Source organism: Thamnophis sirtalis, unplaced genomic scaffold (genome assembly GCF_051295495.1).
Source record: "Thamnophis sirtalis isolate CommonGarterSnake01/CBP01778 unplaced genomic scaffold, rThaSir2_p1.2 scaffold_4, whole genome shotgun sequence".
NCBI classification, from domain to species: Eukaryota; Metazoa; Chordata; class Lepidosauria; order Squamata; family Natricidae; genus Thamnophis; species Thamnophis sirtalis.
Window position 1 is genome coordinate 100519278 of NW_028261384.1, and position 18817 is coordinate 100538094.

Sequence of the window (18817 nt, forward strand, 5' to 3'; positions counted from 1 at the left end):
CTCTCTGAGCTTGTTGTTTGCTTGCAGTCATTTCATTATCCGAGTAGGTAATAATACCTAATGATAGTAATATCATTAGTGCTATCAAGTGCATATTTGTTTCTTCCCCCTTCTTAAAATAAGGATCCAGGTCATAGGCAATTCCTTCCCCCTTTTCTTCTCCTACTTAGCAGATTCACATTTCATTCCACATTTTCTAAAATGTACCTGAAATGTACTTTGGTAATAGCACAATATTATACTTTATTTCTTTGAGCAATGCAACTCATATGTGGACATCTTTCTCGTCAGTTTGTAAACACTGGATTGTTCCAGGAAGTTAACTGATAGAGCAGTAGCTATACCAATATTTTAATGATTGGTTGGTATTATTGGAAACTTTGCTTAAAAGTTGCAGAAAACAGTGCATCACATCAATGAGAAACCTACAGGAAGCAGAATCTTTGCTAGTATCACCATCATATCCAAAATGTAAAGGCAAGAGAAGTCATAATGCAATGATGGCTAACCTTTTTGTCGTTGCATGCTGAAAGCGTGTATCCATATTGCAATGTGTGCGCTCTCCCATATGCGCCCCCATACATGCGGGCATGACCCTCGGCATATGCCCCGCCCATATCCATGCGACCCCGCACATGGGTGTCCAACTACTGCACATGTACCTGTCTCCATGCACTTGTGCATGTCTCCCATATGCACTCCCCCCCCTCCCCGTGCATGCATGGCAGAGACCTGAAAACCAGCTGGCTGGCGGGAGGCACATGCACATGCACGGTGCTGAGCTGGCGTGACAGCCCGGTTGCCATAGGTTTGCTATCACGGTCATAATTAAAAGGAGTAGGAATATAAAAGCTATCATTTTGGGGTAGCATCGCAAGGAAATGTAACTACACTAAGATATCTATATGTTAGCCTAACTTATTATAACTCTGATCTCCTAAAAATGTAGTCTGAGAGGCCTACAAAAATGGACTATTCACAAAGTGAAGCATTCCTAGGCCATAAGACCTAAAATATAGGAACAAACACACACCTCTCCCTGAGAAGGAAATGTAGCACATGTGTGGTAACTATCTCCACATTGTAATCAGATTAGGCAATATTAATGGACAGCAATATGACTGAAAAAGAGGAGGAAGAAAATCAAGGATCTTTAAAGCTATTTCCCTTCTGCTCCCCTATTGCATGTCAGTACACTTTAAGATCACATATTGTTTTGATAATTCATCTTTAGTTTGCTTTCATACTTGGCTTTAAATGCTGAAATGGCTGATACCGACATTACCTTTTTGATTTTCTAGAAGCACCATTCTACACAACATGCTAGAGGGGGATTCTTTCATTTTTCCTCATAGATACAATTTTGACCTCCACCTGCATTTTGAGGCTTCCAGAGCACCCAAATTCTGCTATTAAAAATAAGTGTAAAAATGCCAGTTTTTATCAGTATTTATCTCCTTAATACAGTAAAATTACAGCATAAAAGTCACAAACGTTTTAATCTATTTTGCCTTTAAAAATCTTGAACCTTCACAAAAGCAGACACAATTCCTTTTGAAGACAGAAAATATTTTCTTCCCTGTTGCCAGCAGCTGAAAAACTTGTTTGACTCATTTAGGATTTCACCAAAAACCTGTTTAGAGAAAGTAAAATTGCAAGGAGGGTGTGAAAAAGACATGAAGTCATTTGCTATACTCTTTTAAGTCACCAAACAAGCATTTTCAGATGCCTCATTTCTAAAGAAAAAGATCCTTTACCACTTTAACCCAATTAATAGCTTTGTCAAGCCGTTTACGCCTATGTTTATGTGGGCACAGCCTTACCCAACACACCTGTTCAGGCAGTTGGCTCTTTCTCTCTTCAAACACAGCATTAAATTACAGTATTAAATAGATCTCGTGATGCAATGGGTTTCAAAACAAATACCACAAACACATACTTGATACAAGATACAAGGTTGATCGTTCTATCACTTGTCAACTGAGACTATTTTTTTGAGATAATTTATAATAAACTAACTATCCTTTAATGTTTTTGGCTGTTCGTTTAAAAATAAAAAAATGATTTTTTATTCTTGTTTGTTTTCAAAGTTTGAACATATTGAGGATTTCTGGACTGATATTTCTGAAGTTTTTCTAGTTTTGAGATTTGTAGTAAAGAACTGCTAACCCTTCAGACAAAATAAACTCTGTGTTGCATATTTACAGAATCATGCATAATTATGTTAGGCAAATAAATACTTCTCACTTACATAAGTTAAACACTGAAAAACAAATTCTCAGTTTCTATCCCAATTGATTACTGACAAGATTCAAATTGATTTATCTTTAACAAAATATGTATGATTTGTAAGAGTTCAGTCCAAATAGAACAATAACATACTACATGGGTGGCAGTAAAAGAAACAGAAAGTTTCATTATTTTTTTGATGAAAGAAAATGGGAAATGTATGTCCTTGTAGAATTCAACTGCCAAATGAGCACATGGACGTGAGTTCTTCAGTCATCATACAGCTGTATTTCAGGGATGCTTCAGCTTCATCTAAATTTCCATCTCTTATTTAGTCTAAAATTTTGATTGAAACTGTTTATGTGACCTTCCTTTAACTGAAAACCTGTAAAATTAATCCTTAAATTGGCAAGGTCAACTTGTTTATAGATTGTATAGATACTTTGTCTACGATTTTTACATTATATTACATTTAGGAGCTTACCTAATACATATGATTTAGTGATTAAGGTTAATATATGGATATTTATTACATTTTTTTCTTCTTTTCCTGTATTGAACTGGTTGCTGACTTTAATAATGTATATCTACATAATCCAAAGTGTGATGGCAAGGTTGATTTGTTTGAAGCTATAAACAAACAAGACAAACAGATACAAAACATCCAACTCACAATCAGTTTGTAGAGATTAGGTAATAAACAATTAAATAGTGATGTCAAGATATGGAGTCATACAGTCTCCAACAATACCCTTAACGCATACAATATTTTTCTCAGGGAGAAAAGTATCTTTTAAATTCATCCAATAATTCCAAATTTGGGACAAACTGTCAAAAGCACATAAAAGTGGGGCGACAGGTGAGTCAATAGAGTTGAAAGAACTGGTATATGTCTCATAATATGAGAAATGAAAAATAGTAATTATGATTACGCCATTACTTTATCTCAAAGAACAGATATTAGCTAATGTTTGGTGGCTTAATGTATTAATTCAGAGATTATAGGTGCTCCCATATTAAAATTGTGTAACTCCCTTGTCTCATTCTCACAATTTTAGGAGTGAAGAGTTGTGTAGGAATAGATATTTATTTTTCAGCTTGTTTATAAAGTTAAATGTTAACATATGGAGGTAGTTCTCGACTTACAAGAGTTCATTTAATGTCTGTTTGAAGTTATAACAGGATTGAAAAAAGTGACTTATGACTGTTTTTCACCCTTACAACCACTGCAGCATCCCAATTATCATGTAATCAAAAGTCAGATGCTTGGCAATTGGTTCATACTTATGGGTAACTAACTTATCTACTACAATGATTCACTTAACAAGAAAAGGCAAAAAGGTCGTAAAATGGAACAAAACTCACTTAACAAATGTCTTACCTGACATCATAAATTTTGGGCTCAATTGTGATCTAAGTCAACTACCTGTATTTATATGGTATGTGTATATTATTCTTGATCTGCCCTTCTTGCTGAGGATTACACTTATTTTTCAGGTTTTTGCCAGGAGCAAAATATGAGTTAAACAAAGCCAGGACAAAAACTAAGTTTGATTTAATTTACGTTAAATTTGATGAAATATTCTTCATATAAATAATACTTTTCTCTTCTGGAGTACTTAAAGTTATTTTTCCATAACAAATTTGGAAAGTATACTATGTCAAAACTTGAGAGGGGGAGCGAGATTTTTAAATTTAAATGTGGAAAATGTATTTGATCTATTTCTGGTTGAGATGCAGACAGAACAATTTTGAATGGTTTACATACTTTCTTTTTAGAGCTTTTTTTTTTAAAAAAACCTGCACTACTCAATTTTGAGATCCTAGTGGTGATCATGATAAATCATATTATGTTATATTATTATTGGATTTTATTGGAGAAAAATCTGTAAGTGTGGTATATATACCAAATTATAAATTGTAGATGACCAAGATGAGCCAGAAGGTGGGATTAAATCCATCATTAGTTTAGAGTCTTTACCCGTCCCCAAGAGATGTAAGTCCAGCCCTCTTGAAGTTCACTGAATCCATCTGGCACTGATTTGCCATTAGGTTAGTTCAGACGTATAGATAACATGAAATAAGCTTGAAATAGTACAGGAAGTTAGCACCCACCCCTCATCTAGAAAAATGAAATTTTCTAGGAAATATTAAAAAGGCAGAGTATTATATTTCCCTGGATGAGAAAAGAAGAAACATGTTTTTAAAGGCAAAACAGCTTCCTGCAGCTCCCTGCCCCCCCCTCTTCAGCTCCAGGGTGATGGGATTAAGATATGGCCCTCAAAACATGATAGGATTAGCTCTCTACCCATCTCACCATATGGCACCTGGGAAGATTACATCACCCAGCAAAGCTCAACCAAGACTGGGACACAGACAGCTTACAAAGTTAGCTAAGAACCCCCACCCTCGGAGTCTGACAGCCAATGGGATATGTATCTTGTACAGGAACAGGAAGCTCCAAGGGGAGGGGAATCCAAGAGAGGGTATAAATATCTCCCTCTCTCACCCATGCACTTTTTTTTGCTCAGGACCTCAGACAATATGCTCCTGTCCACCATTAAACCATCTTTTCAAGCAGTCTCCATGTTTCCAGTGTCCCACTTGGAACTGAACCCAGATAAACATTTCTTCCAACAGTTCTTTTAATTTTATCCTGGCCCCTGTCTTCTTGCATCTGACAAATAAGTTCCCAAGTGCTTAAAGCTATATTAACAAAACTCACACTTCTAAAATATTGAAAATGTAAATGTGGAAATGGAAGTAACTGCTTATGCTTGCTGTGCTACCATCATCACATTCTGATTGTAAAGAACATTTAGAATAAAAATGATTTTTACATTTTCAATTTTTTGCCTTATTATATTCCTGAACATATTTTGTATGAATTTCAAGTTCAAGAGGAGTAAAGGAAAATAAATTGTTATACAGATAAATAAAATGTCACAAAACCTGAATTATCTGCAGCGACCTAAAAATTATACCTAATACAATCTATTAAATGTAAAATTACGTTGTAGTTGCAAAGAAGCATTCACCAAAACTTCCAAAGTAGTAGAGAATGTTTAAAATTCATACATGAACAGGAACTTCTGAAGACGTCACTTGGTTGGCAATGGCAACACGCTCAATATGGCGCCATTTCGCAAGGGTAATAGGCCCGTCATTAGGCGGTTATAAGATTACGTAATCGGGTGGGGAGCGGTAAAGAAACTAACTGCAGCTTTAAAGCCCAGAGTCCAAAGATAATGGGAAGAGGCGATTACATTTTCGAGATACAGTTGGTTGTTTCTTTTGTCAATCAAACCATTTGTTTCAAGGAGCTAAGCGAAGATTAAACTGATTGGGGAATTTATGTTGTCAATCAACGAGCATCGTAGTCGGCCCTCTAACCATCGTGATTGGCTTTTTCTCTGGACATTTTTTTTTGCCTCTGTTAACACTTTTATCTGTGTGGATTCTGATTGGCCGTTAAGCTGTCAGTCGCTGTGAGGTTTGTGGTTAGGAAATAATGTTTACTTTCTGAGTGGACAAACAAACTGTCATTCATCACAATCGTTAAAAACGATTGGACAAAGCTACACAGAAGGCAGGAAATCTTGTAGTAGCAGTCGAATGCCGCTGTATGGGCTTAAGACCGGCATTGAGGCAAGGCCTCCTGAAGGTAGTCGTGCGTGCTGGACGGCGATCGCTGGAAGAGACGGTATATAGATGAAATGATGGATTTCTACGACGGGAAGTTGGTGGAGAAAGCTAGTGCTAGGGAATAAAAGACGGATTGAATAATGGGAGGGGGGGTGAAATCTGGGGAGAAAAGGGGGGAGGGTGACCCAGAGAGACGGCCTGCAATATATAAGGGGGGGTGGTAATTGAGAGGCGTTGTGGGGGGTGGTAATTGAGAGGCGTTGGCGGGGATGGTTGAGAAGAAGATGGAGGTAAAAATACGGTAGGCGATAGACGGAGCGCCAGGTAAAGGAGGTGGCTGGGAAGAACAGGACTGAACAAATAATATGAATCGAAGAAAGGCGACTGCGGGGGAAACGGGGTTCAGATGCAGAAGCGAGGTGGGGTTTTGACCAGATGAGGCTTGTGGAACGAAAGAGATGAGAGGAAGGAGGGTCTGGAGGGAAGACGGTACATAAGTTCAGGCGTGGGTGGGCTGTGGAAAGAGCTGATGGGGTAATGCCGGTGTATGGAATTTAAAGGGCACCAGGTAGACTGGGAGAGAATTAAAAAAATGGGGAAAGTTCGGATATGCGGAGGTAAAAAGTTAGCCTGAGAAAGTGAAGATTGGAGAACTGCTTTTCCCTTCTTGTAAGAGGAATCCGATAAGGGAATTTAGTATAGGCAGGATTTGCTGAAAAACGAAATGGTGGAGGGGGTTTCTGAGTGGGTGAGGCACTCCTAGAACATAAGAAACGGAATGAGGTTGGTCCTCTAGAAGTAGAAATGGAGTAAAACCAGATAGTGGAGGAAATGCGAGCCTAGCAAAAGTAATGGGTGGGGAATTGTTTCTAGAATAGAAGCAGTTTGACATTTAATTGTATTCTCATGCCTATTTGTAGTAAATGGATGTGTTGGAAGCCAAGAGCTGTTCTGTTTAATTAAAAGAACATTTGCATAGTGTTATTCTATGACTTAATAATTAGCTTGTGGGAGTTAGCAATCCTGACCTATTTTTTCAGGATTGTTATATTTCGAATCGAAGACTTTTAGAGAAATGAAAGTAAGAAAATTGACAAAAAAGAGAAATATGGGATTTATTTAAAATTTTTAAGAAAATATATACACCAGATCATGGATTGATTAATTAATTAAGGAAAAACTCTTGCCTGTTGATCTCTTGTTTAGAATCTAATTAAATGGGTTGCACTCAGGAAAAGAATGCTTTTGAATCTAGATAACATTAACTATCACATTATAAAGATATATTATTTAAAAATGACAGTGAAAGTAAAAAGCTTTACTTTTGTTGGAGTTGTACTTCCTTATGGTTCTGAGTACTGTGAATAGGACAAGGTTCAAGCTCTTGTGTGAAAATATTTGTAGTAGAATTCTCTAAATTCTCTTATGTCATTAGCTTGCATTGTGAAGAGTTTAAATTTTTAAATTGAGATTGTAGTGAGAGTCCAGAAAGTCTTAGCAATTGAGAAAGTAGGATTAATGAGGCAACATAAGAAAGAAAGTGTCTGGTGGAGAATTTTGGCTCTCATGTCTTCAAAACAACTACTACTTAGAAATCATGCGTCTCTGATGGAAATAGAAAAAGGTGCTGAAATATGATAGTAGAAGCATAGATTGGATTAGTCTGCATATATGGTTGCTGTTCTTAATAGATCAAGGTATGGCTTTTGGAATTCTTGTATTCTGTTTTATTTGAAATGGGAGCAGATGATGCAATAGTTGTGATATAGATTTTAAAAACAATTTCAAATTAATTAAAGGGAAAATATATTGAAAAGCTCAAGACATGAAAGCCAAAAATAAATAAATCATGGCTTTATATTTAATTCTAAAAATTTGAGCTAGCAATGTTTTCTGATAATATATATAGAATTATTGTGATGGGATATTGACCTTCCTTATCCTCATGTTTCTAACTTTTATCAGAAAATGGTTTTATATGTTTTTAATATTTAGTTCCTTTTGATAGATGCACTTTAATGTCCATTTAATATTGAGTGTACAGAGATTTTATTGCTTGAAGCTTGCTTGTACACTTATATATGAAAGTATAAGGAAAGTATTTGATCGTAAATGCCACCTTATCCACAATTTTCATTGGCTAGATAATTGAGGGGGAAATGAAAGAAGCCCTATTTTTCCCAAATAGGTTCTAAAATTTAGATAAATCTACCAAATACTGACCTGCCAGCAGTTATATCTCCTCTTCCAAGAAGGAAGGCAACATATGTTTCCTATAAATATTGACAATCAAACTGATTGAGAATCAGGATGTTCAACAATCGGGAATTGGAAAAAGATGGGCACAGATCACTGGAATACCTGTAGGTATTAGTAATGCAACAGTGTAAAATTACAAGCCCTGGTGGTTTCTGGAGTAAGGAAAAGAGCTAAAAGAATCTGAATAGCTAAAGCAAGGATCCATGCATATATTAAAAGCTATGTTCTTTATTAAATCCAGTAATTTCTTCAGTAGGCATGAAGTTGTAGGTATGAGTTGGAAGAAATAATTGCAGACATAGCTCTTGTGTTGATAAATTGCAACATCCCTAATGCTCAAAGTGAATTTAAAGTCCTTTTAAATTACTCAGAAATTTATGCTGAATGAAGACATAATCAGCAAGTTTAAACATCACCCACAGCTCAGTGGTGAGATTATAAAAGGAGGCAAACACCAGTATTCGTTGGAGTATTGATATTTGGCTCTTGCTGGGTAACCAGATGCCAGAAGCCAAATGGATATTTCCTTGAACTGTGCCCCCCACCCCCTTTTTGTTGAGACATGTCTGATTCTCTGACTGCCTGAACAAGTCCTTGTAGCTTTCTTGGCAAAGTTTTCCAGAAGTGGTTTGCCATATCTCTTTCCTAGGGCTAAGAGAAAATGACTATCTCAAGGTCATCCAGGTGCCTTTGTACCTAACATAAGATTAGAACTCAAGGTCTCCTGATTTCTAGTCTAATGCTTTAACTATTATACCAAATTGGTTAACCCATAAGCTGTAGCATAATGCTAACTTGACTCTTTTGATCATATTTTTTGTTAAATGTGCACTCTACATCATGTTTCTAGCCTGTACAAAATGAAAAAGTGTTGAACTGATTTAAATTATGGTGCCTTTTAATGCCTCTGCTTGATTTTTTTGGGTGTGTTTCAGTTTCTGATGAAACTTGCAGCAAGCAACAGAAAAGTCTTCCCTATTCTGGAACCCTGTACTCTTTAACTGCTCCTTTAGGGAGAGAGGAGGAAAGAGGGGAAGATCAAACTTGCAGCTGTTCTGGAAGACTTGTTCCATCTTGCAGTTTCTGTGGAAAAGTAGAAAATTCAAGGAAGTTGCTGTGTGGATTCATTAAGACAGTAAGTTACATGAGTTAATATGCTTTGTTTTGTTGTAAAACAATTTTGTATTCTGAATAAGCTGTTCCAGAATAAAAGTCCACTTAATGAGAGGGTTTTTTATTCCTGGAGATTTCACAAATGTATTCATAATCTGAATTCATTTAGATTTTCCTTTAAAATGGAATGTGAGCATTTGTTTTATAGTATATAGAAAAATATCTCACAAGAGATATTTGAATATTATTAAAGATTCTAAATATACTTTTTCTTTCTAGAAATGCTTTCTCTGAAGAAATATTTCACTGAAGGACTCATTCAGTTCACAATTTTTCTCAGCTTGATCGGAGTGAGGGTGGATGTAGATACTTATCTAAATTCACATCTCCCTCCTTTGCGGGAGATCTTTCTGGGCCAGAGCTCTGCATACACTCAAACACAGTTTCACAACCTGCGGAACACCCTAGATGGCTATGTTATACACCCCAAAAGTGTAGATCTGGACTACTATTTTACAGCTCGACGGCTTCTCAACCAAGTTAGGGCCTTGGACAGGTTTCAGGTGCCCACCACTGAAGTCAGTGCTTGGCTGGTACATCGCGATCCTGAAGGTTCTGTCTCTGGTGCCCAACCCAATACAGGCATTTCCCTTGAGAATGGCAGTAGCTTGCAAAATGGAACTGCTTCAGACAATGTAGTCAGAGAAAATGCAATGGAACAAGCATATAGTGAAGAGTTGGAAGACCTAGGTGCAGTGGCTCCTCCACTAAACGGTGATCTAACTAAAGAGGTATGTATAGCAATATTATATGGGATAACCTAAGAGAAAGAAAATAATTGTTTGAGGATCTCTCTAACTTTCATTAATAAATATACTGATTTTTGCCAATATTTAACATTTCTTTGATAAGAGTGAAATAACAATATTAGTAATCTATGTTGATACATGATGTATATCCAAGAGTCAGACCTCATAAACAATTTATTATATAAAATACATTAAATGTTTCTATTTTCTTCTAAACCAATGGTTCCCAAACTTCATTACTCAAAGCTACTTATTAGAAAGTTGAACTTTGAGGACAGGTCATAAGTCCCTTTGTTCAGCATTATCATAACTTTAAATGGTTACTGAATGTATGGTTGTGACTCAAGGACTATCTGTATTAAAAACATAACTAAGTGATCTTTAAGTTATTTCAGCAAATTACCATTCATAATTTTATTGATTTTTCACCTTCATAGGAATACTTTGGGAGATTTTTGACTATTTTTGATAGACATAACCATTTTTTGTGATGGGAAATGTGTTGAGGGAAAAGAAAAATACAAAGAAAAACTCTTTATCTAATTTTGGATAACTTACATTGAGAAATGTTCTAAACATTTTCTTATTCATTTGACAAATGACTGAACATTTCAAAGTACCATAAAACTTTATTTTTGGGAAAAGGATAATTAAAGATATTGTAATAACCCTTTGGGGCATCATTTTTGGTACACTTTGGGTATATTCCCTTAGGTTATATTTTTATGGTGTTTTTAAGTTTTTTAGAACACTTTTAGGTGAAGGCATCCCAGTTAATAATATCACCTGCTTAATTTGTAGTAATAGATAATTTCATTGCATATATTAAGTTGGTGATGAGTTAACCAATTTTGAATTCTTTCAAAGGAATTGTTCTAGTATGTATTTAAGAAAGCAAATGCTTTATCCTCTTACTAAGCAATAAAAACTTTCGTTTGCAGTCTTCTTTTTTCTCTTTCTGCTGTCTTATGAGAGAGTATTCTGGTTTGCTTTGTTTCTACTGTACTTTGTTTTATTTAGTGATAAGTTCTGTTATTTACATGGGTGCTGAAGTCTTTCTCAAACACATGGTGATATAGAACTACTTCCAGACCATCCTTAATCCCTGGTAGCTTATGTTGCAAGTGGACTGTGTTACTAGAGCTGGTATCCAGGCTGGGGGAGTGTTGAAGCAGCTGTTGTGACTATCTTCCTCTCTTGTCATGTTGCCTCATCTCTTTCATAGGCAAATATAGAGTAAAGATTTCAGAAGTTTTGCCCTTGAGAATATAAAAATGATAAAAGTGGCATTTGCTTTGCATGGGAGGCTTTCAGTTGAAGTAAAAGTAAGTCACTAGTAAGCTGAGAGAATCATTTTGTTATGGAAATATAAATACTGTATTGTTTAGAACAAGAAATCAAGCGACTTTTGTGGATCTTTCAACCCCCATGTCTTAAAGGCACTAAATCTAAAATGGCAATAATAAATGCCATTTTATTAAAATTTTAAAAATGAGACAACCCTTCTGAAGTATAATTGTAAGGCTGACTAATATGAAAAGTTGTCTAGACTGAAGGTCATTTAAAAAGAGAAAATTTGAGTTCAATTGTGATTGGAAGTCAAAAATTATTTGTATTGGGTGGTTGTTTTTTCCAGATGTGAAGCCAAGATATTTGATAGTCCTTTGTCATGAATCTGAAAATCAGTACTGTTTCCCATTCTAAATTCATGGGGGTCTGCAAAATATGATAAAAGTGGTAAAGATGAATGTATTAAAGCTCATATGACTTAGATTTTCATCAAACTTTGATTGATATGACGAGTCTAATATTTGATTTGGCGATAAACCTGCTTTAGAAGCTCATCCTCTGGAATGGTGCTGTAAAAAATAAAATATATTTCCATTATTCATTTTGAAGTTATCTTATCATTGATTATAGTGCAGTGGGTTTTTATGATTAGTATAAACCAGAGAATTAATCTGTGGTCTATTTTGACATATGGTATTAGTATATTATACTTTTATAACCAAGTATTTTGGTTCTTACTGGTCCTTTCATTCTTTTAGACTGCTCATCCTTTCATGGCAATTATGTACAGGCGCTGTAATTTTTCACATTACACAAGCAGTTGAGCATTTGATCTGTAACCTTTTGCATGATATGTATATGTATTATGACAAATAACTAGAAAGTGGTTTTGTTTAAAATAAATTCATGACTAACTTGAGGTCTATATATATATAAGAATTTCTATAATAAATTATTTAATATACAGTATATGCTTTTTTGTTTGCTTACCAGCCAAAGGAATTAATTTTATATGCTTCTGTATTGGAATCTAGATACAGGGAACATAAATCTATAGGACAGTGATATGGGCATAATATTGAGGTTCAATTAGGCAATATAGTGTTCTCTATTCAGGAGTACAGAAGACTAAAAATACATGTACTTTGGAGTATAAATAGATAATTTAAAAATTATGAGATGGAAGATTGGATTCAGTTCAATCTTAATCAAGAACTGTGAAAATATAACATGGAATTCAAGATAGATGACTTAATACATTTATTCTTGAGCTCAGAAGGTTTTGTATATACAGACTACATATAAATGAACAGAAATTCTGTGAAGGAAATAAGGTACTTGGAAAAGCTTTCTAAAATATATACATCTTCAACTGGACACTTGCCTGATGGTTCTTGGAGTGACATTTCAAGGCTAGGATATAAAACGGTAAAGACGTGTACATTTATTTATTTTTAATATGTATTTATTTCAGAATCTGAAAGTACAGCATATAAAACTACCAGAATGTGCTAACCTGTACATAATTAGTTTTTATACAATCTTTATCCATTATGTTTTCCACACCTTTCAAGTTTATTACTGAAATTATTACTGTTGTATAATGTATTTGCAGTTTGCCAATATATGCAGTTTCTTTTCAGTCCAGTGAACAGGGTATCTTTTTTCAAGTAGAGGTGAAATGAATGCAGTGGGCTGTCCACCCAACAAAACAGTGGTGGGGCATGAATTATTGAACTTTTAAAATATTATTGGCCATAGTCCCCAGAATCCCATCTTTTTTCCTGCCCATTGGAGTATCATTGAATTTGACATCACTGAATATTTTGCAGTGTCCTTCAACATTTGATACCTGAAACACAGCAATTTTGTTTACATAGTTAACACTCCACCCCCTAAATTAAACCAAACCAAAACACTAATGCTGTTGAATTCCCTGCAGAACCTAGATGAACATGTTCCCTATTTTGGGGGGTAATTTAAATCCTCGACTTCATGGCCTAGATATGAAATGTGGGCCTCAGCTATTAGAAGTGTATCAAAGTTTTTAATAAGCTCAATCTTGAAATTAGTGTTATAAGAATTAGATGTATTTGAATTTGTTTTTATATATTCAATTTGTATTCCATTTCACTCTCACAACTTATGGAAGTTTTTAAAAGAGTTGGTACTGTCTTAGATAAACAAGTTCAAGTATTCACTTAGCTTTGAAACTAACATTTGTAGCCTGTCTAAATTGGCTAAATTCACAGGTTTTTATTACTACAGTTTGTTTAGTTCTGAAAGAGTGTATTATGTGAATTTAACCATTTATAGCTTATTCAACAAACCATGGCATAACATATTGAGTAAACCTAACTCTTAGCTTAATTAATAGTTGTGAGGAGGAATGCAGGTTAAGTCAATAACCAATAGATTATTGTTATAAGAACAATGGAATAGAGCTATGCTGGTTCTATTGGAGGGTATTAATCTACTGTGTGGCTTTAGACTTTCTCTTGCTTCCTCTTAAAATGTCAGTTTCTATAATGAGAAAAGTAATACCTCACAGGGCACTATTGAATCGCTTTCTATTTGGAACATTCTTACTATAGAAATGGTTAGACTGCAGTAGAAAGGGCTTCTGGATAAAAGAACCCACCCCAATATAGATCTGAGCTTTAGGACTTTGATGACTGTTGTATTGTTACAAAGTACTAGGAGTGAATGTGGGATTATTTTGTGGTGAGTCTAAGGTGTTCTTTTCCTTTTTCTCCCCCCAAATTCATACAAGCTTCCAAATACATTCTAATATGTGTATTTTAAAATCTCATTTTTAGTGTATTTTCTTTACTATTAGATGTAGTAAATTGAGGGTTTTAAGTGCTTAATCTGGACAGAAAGGAATTCATTCTTATCCAAATATGACAGATAAGCATTATTTAGGCCTGAGAACATTTTTTCCTTACAGTTTCCAAGGAAAAGTCTATCTCCTACAATAACCACATAGCTATTCCTGAAGATATTGCTAGATGGGATGGTTTATTGAATACAAGAATTTATGTCAGGTTTAATTGTTTTATTTCTGATTGCTATTTGAAAATAAAGAAAAATAATTTGTTGAAAGTTGAAAATTAATTTCTGCATTGTTTTATCACTTTAGTAGTTCTTAGTGTATAAATTGAAAAAAGAATAATTCCTTTTAAGGATTTCAAATCACAGATAACATTTCTAGAGGGGAACAGGGTCTGAGAGCTGTCTGTCTGTCTGGTATTTAGTATCACCCTTTCTAACTAACTTTTTTATTATTATTAAAATGGATAAGCTTTCCAAGCTCTCCAAAGCTTTAACCTTTTGATAGAGTTTGTGAGCTGGAAAAGGAGCTTCCAAACTCCTGACTTTTATAACAATAGGTGTTCACCATTATGAAACTTTTAAAATTATTTATTAAATTTAATATGCTGTAGCTTTATATACTTGTAGCTTTTTTGAAACTTAAAATAATTTTTTATAGTTTGGATTTTTCTAAAGTAGAGCTCCATAGCATTTCCTGGAATTTGTCAGATCTAGAATTTCCATCCAGTATTTCATGCTCTCCACTACACCATTTTTCCTAACAATGTACAGTCTGTTCATCTAACTATCCAGGCACATTCCCATAGTTCCCTTGGAAATATGCAAATCCCTATTTGCTGGCAAAATAAACTTCATTTTGAAGCAGCATTTCATTTTTATTTTTTTTAGAATCCTGAAACACATAGAAGAAAGTTCGGGATGCCATGAAAACATTGCACTATTAACATAGAGGGTACCTGCCATTCTAGCTATTTGGGGGCAAGAGGTAAAGAATAGTATGCGGAGCCTATTTTTTTATTTCACATCATAAAAATGAGAAGAAGACCCTGTGGAATTTATTGTGCTAGTTGTTGCTGACTATAGGGAGCGATGCTCATCTCTGTTTCAAGTCCATTGAGTCAGCACCGTCCAAAGGTGTTTCTACAGTCATGTGGCCAGCCTGATGTCACGGAGTGCTGTTACCTTCCCACCGAAGTGGTATCTATTTACCTACTTGCATTTTGAACATATTGAACATCATAGTTCTTTTTAAACGTCATAGGCATAAAACTATACCTAGAATTAATTGTAACTGTTATAAATTAAATTATTGACAAAAAAAAATACCACATACCAATTCAGTTTTCAGTGTTTCTGCTACTGGATAGAGTAGGCATCTATTTCTTAGCAACTATAATGCAATATGATATTGTATTTACTTTTATATCTTGACTAACATTTGTTTACAATGGAGGAGATTAAACTGCAGTAAATGACTGCCTTCCATTATGACTTCACTCATTGGTTGTTCTGCTTTATCTTAATCTAGAACTTAAGAACAAATGAGTTTTCCTAGTTATTAAGGATATATTTTTCTTGTTTCCTTGGTATTCAGAATTTGTTAAAGGTCTGATTGAACCACTGTCTTTGCCCTGAGTTTTGGTAGCTACTACTACTTACCGGTAGTTATTATTTCCCATCCTTTATGGACTCATATAGAAAAAATTATTTAGCTACCTTATTTCCCTGAAAATAAGACCTCCCCAGATAATAATTCCAATTGGCCTTTTGAGCACATGTGTTAAAATAAGCCCTCTCCCTAAAATAAGTCCTCCCCCAAAATATTGCAACGCAACTATGAAGTGACCATGCTCATTGCCTTCTGCACCTCAAAAATAATAAGACCACCCTGAAAATAAGACCAAGTGCTTATTTCAGCGGTCAGGGGGGAAAAAAAGAGCCGGTCTTATTTTCGGGGAAATACAGGTAGAAGTATAGCTCTGGAAAGTATTATTAAAGCTTAATTGAAATTTGAATTATCTATTCTATAATATATTTTTTATTTTGTTTGGCGTAGACATTGTTATACATATTAATATAAATCCTCACACGTGCACATTTACTTAAAAGTTCTTTTTTTTTACTTGATAATTCCTATGAAGGAGAACTAGACTAAGGTTCTTTTTCCCCACTAGCATCTTATGATGTCTAGAGTGGTTCTATTGTTGAGACCACATCTGGTCCACAAACTGTTTGATCACCAGTTTACAATGATTAAAGTACAGCATTCAAGAGTGTAGAATTGTTTATAGCAATTTGCCATTAGATAAGTTAATAAGTAAAAATCACACTCATTTATCAAATTAAAAACTTTTAACTATTGATATAAGTAATGTTTATTCAAAGTGTGTTGTAGCTATTTAATATAGGACATTGCTAGTTTATTCATACCTTTTGATTTACTTATAATTGCAGAATGAGGAAAAGTTAGTGTAATAGCAATTCTCTATATTAATTGCCTATACACAGACTATAATGAACAACAGGTACAATTTTTGTAATTCTTTTTTTCCTATGATGTTTGTTCTGCTTGGATTTATTGAAATTTAACAGTTTTATGTCTGTTGAATGCAACAATAACAATTGCATTTTGTATGCCTTTTTAAATTTTATTTTTCTAATTCATTGTTATTGTATATAAATGCAAAGCCTTTAGGTTGATAATGGATTGAAAATTTTAAAAAACTGGTCTTTAACAACATATAGTTTGAGAAGCACTCTTCTAGAGTTACCCAAGTATAACAAAGCCTACTGTTATTACTATTATATCGGCACAACAATGGTTGGTTATTTCTAGAAAATGCTATAAGTAAGGAAATGGCTATGATATGCAGTTTTGCAAATGCAGAAAATGTATGCAACTGCTTTCTGTATATTATTTAAATATTCTTAAACTAAGGAAAAGTTTATGAACTTGGGAATTTCCAGTTATTAGTACCGGTAACTCAATCATGTTTCAAGGTTACATTCTGGATTTCCTTCCAATGGTTCTCTGGAACATACCTTTGTGGGACTCTCTGTTCCTACTTCTCTTGAGATGCTTGAGTCATTCCCTTCAGTTTGCCGTCTCTCTATTTGGCCTCTTTGTTTTACTGTTTCTAGACTTGTTTTTTCAGTCCTGTTTCAGCTTTCATATGCTTATATCCTTGTTGTTTCTGTGTGTCCTGGGATTGAGTGATTAAAAAACTAGGAAGTTAGAGCTGCCCAAATGGGATGGAAGCTTTTTTTTTAATTTAAGGGATGGGAATAGGGTTAGCTTAAAAGGTATTTATGTGTATGAGTCTAAAGACTTGATGCTACTAGTACCTCTAAGTACCATTGCAATATTTCTCTGGCTTTGTCTTTTGGATTTTAATATATTTACCTTATACCTCTTACTTTTTATACATTTGTAGGGTGAATACTACAGTTGGCTTGTTCTTCCAGAAAGCTTATTATTTTAATTATACTGTAATATTTCCACAAGGGATAAAAATAAATTTCTACCTAGGCAACAATTGAAAATTGCTAGAGTTTGTGTTGTCTTACAGTAGCCTTCCTCCTTTCAAGTCTGTTTCTGTTTGGACAGCATAGATAGTAAACATCAGCAACTGAGAACATCCTGATTTTCCAGAGGAGGGGGAGGGAGTGGTCACGTGTGGGTTTTATCTTAGCCTGATTGGTCCAAAGACTGAGAGCAAGGCTTTAAATACTGGTGCCTTCCAATCCTGGCCCAGATTCTCTCAGTCTTTGGTCCAAACACTGTTAGAGAGATATAGGTAGGATTTATTGTTGTTTTGCAATCTGGTTTCTATTTGGATTAATTGGGCACTTTAAAAGGCTCTGGCAGCTCATCTGTGGTCTGTGCCGGTTCGTCTCCAGTGTTATTTAGACGATGTCTTGGTTCAGGCGGGGTCCCTTCCTCAGGCCGTCTCGGATCTTCGGCTCACCATTCGGAGCCTTCAAGGCCTGGGCTTTTCGGTGAACTTCGCCAAGAGCCATCTTTCCCCCTCCGCTCGCATTCTGCACCTGGGGACAGTCATAGATTCCAAGTCGGGGGTGGTGAGTCTGTCTCAGGAACGGCAGGACAGCCTCTGTCGTCTGGCGGAAAGCGTTCACGCAAAGTGGTCCACTTCCATCCTCTCTCTGTCACAGTTATTGGGCAAGATGGTCTCTTGCATCGGGATTGTCCCATGGGCCAGGCTTCATCTCAGGCCCCTCCAGTGGGAACTCATCCCATTTCAGAGGGGACGATTGAGCAATTCTCTTCGGACTCTCCGTCTCCCGGTGGGGGTCCGGGTCTCTCTGGCGTGGTGGCTCTCCCTGGCCATTCAGTGGAGCTGCTGCGTCTGGGAGCCGGACAGGGTGACCGTCACCACGGACGCAAGTCTGTTAGGGTGGGGGGCCCTGGTGGGCTCTCGGATGGTGCAGGGCAGGTGGACGGCCTCGGATCTCCGCCACAACATAAATTGGCTGGAGCTGAAGGCTGCGCGACTGGCTCTGCGTCACTTCCAGTCCTCGGTGGAGGGGCGTCATGTACTCCTCCTGATGGACAATGTGGCCACCAAGGCACACATCAATCGTCAAGGGGGGACCCACTTGCAGGCCCTCTGGTTGGA

General features: G+C 35.7%; 1 protein-coding gene and 1 long non-coding RNA gene across 3 annotated transcripts in view; one reads left to right on the forward strand and one right to left on the reverse strand.

Moving 5' to 3' along the window:
- Positions 1-1433: 1433 nt before the first annotated feature.
- Positions 1434-5540, reverse strand: LOC148045999 (uncharacterized). Its single transcript, XR_015696438.1, has 2 exons — positions 5308-5540; positions 1434-1633 (listed from the first exon to the last, which is right to left on the reverse strand). It is a non-coding gene; the product is annotated as an uncharacterized LOC148045999 (long non-coding RNA).
- Positions 5541-5828: 288 nt separating this feature from the next.
- NFE2L1 (NFE2 like bZIP transcription factor 1) overlaps positions 5829-18817 on the forward strand; it is a 31252-nt gene continuing 18263 nt past the window's right edge. The window contains exons 1-3 of one of the 2 annotated variants that reach the window (XM_087713583.1): positions 5829-5932; positions 9069-9268; positions 9526-10037. In XM_087713583.1, coding sequence (XP_087569709.1) covers positions 9528-10037 — 510 coding nt within the window. In that variant the 5' untranslated portion in view covers positions 5829-5932; positions 9069-9268; positions 9526-9527. Of the gene's footprint in view, positions 5933-7220; positions 7572-9068; positions 9269-9525; positions 10038-18817 lie in introns of those variants that run through there. The other variant, XM_087713584.1, reaches the window with a different exon arrangement.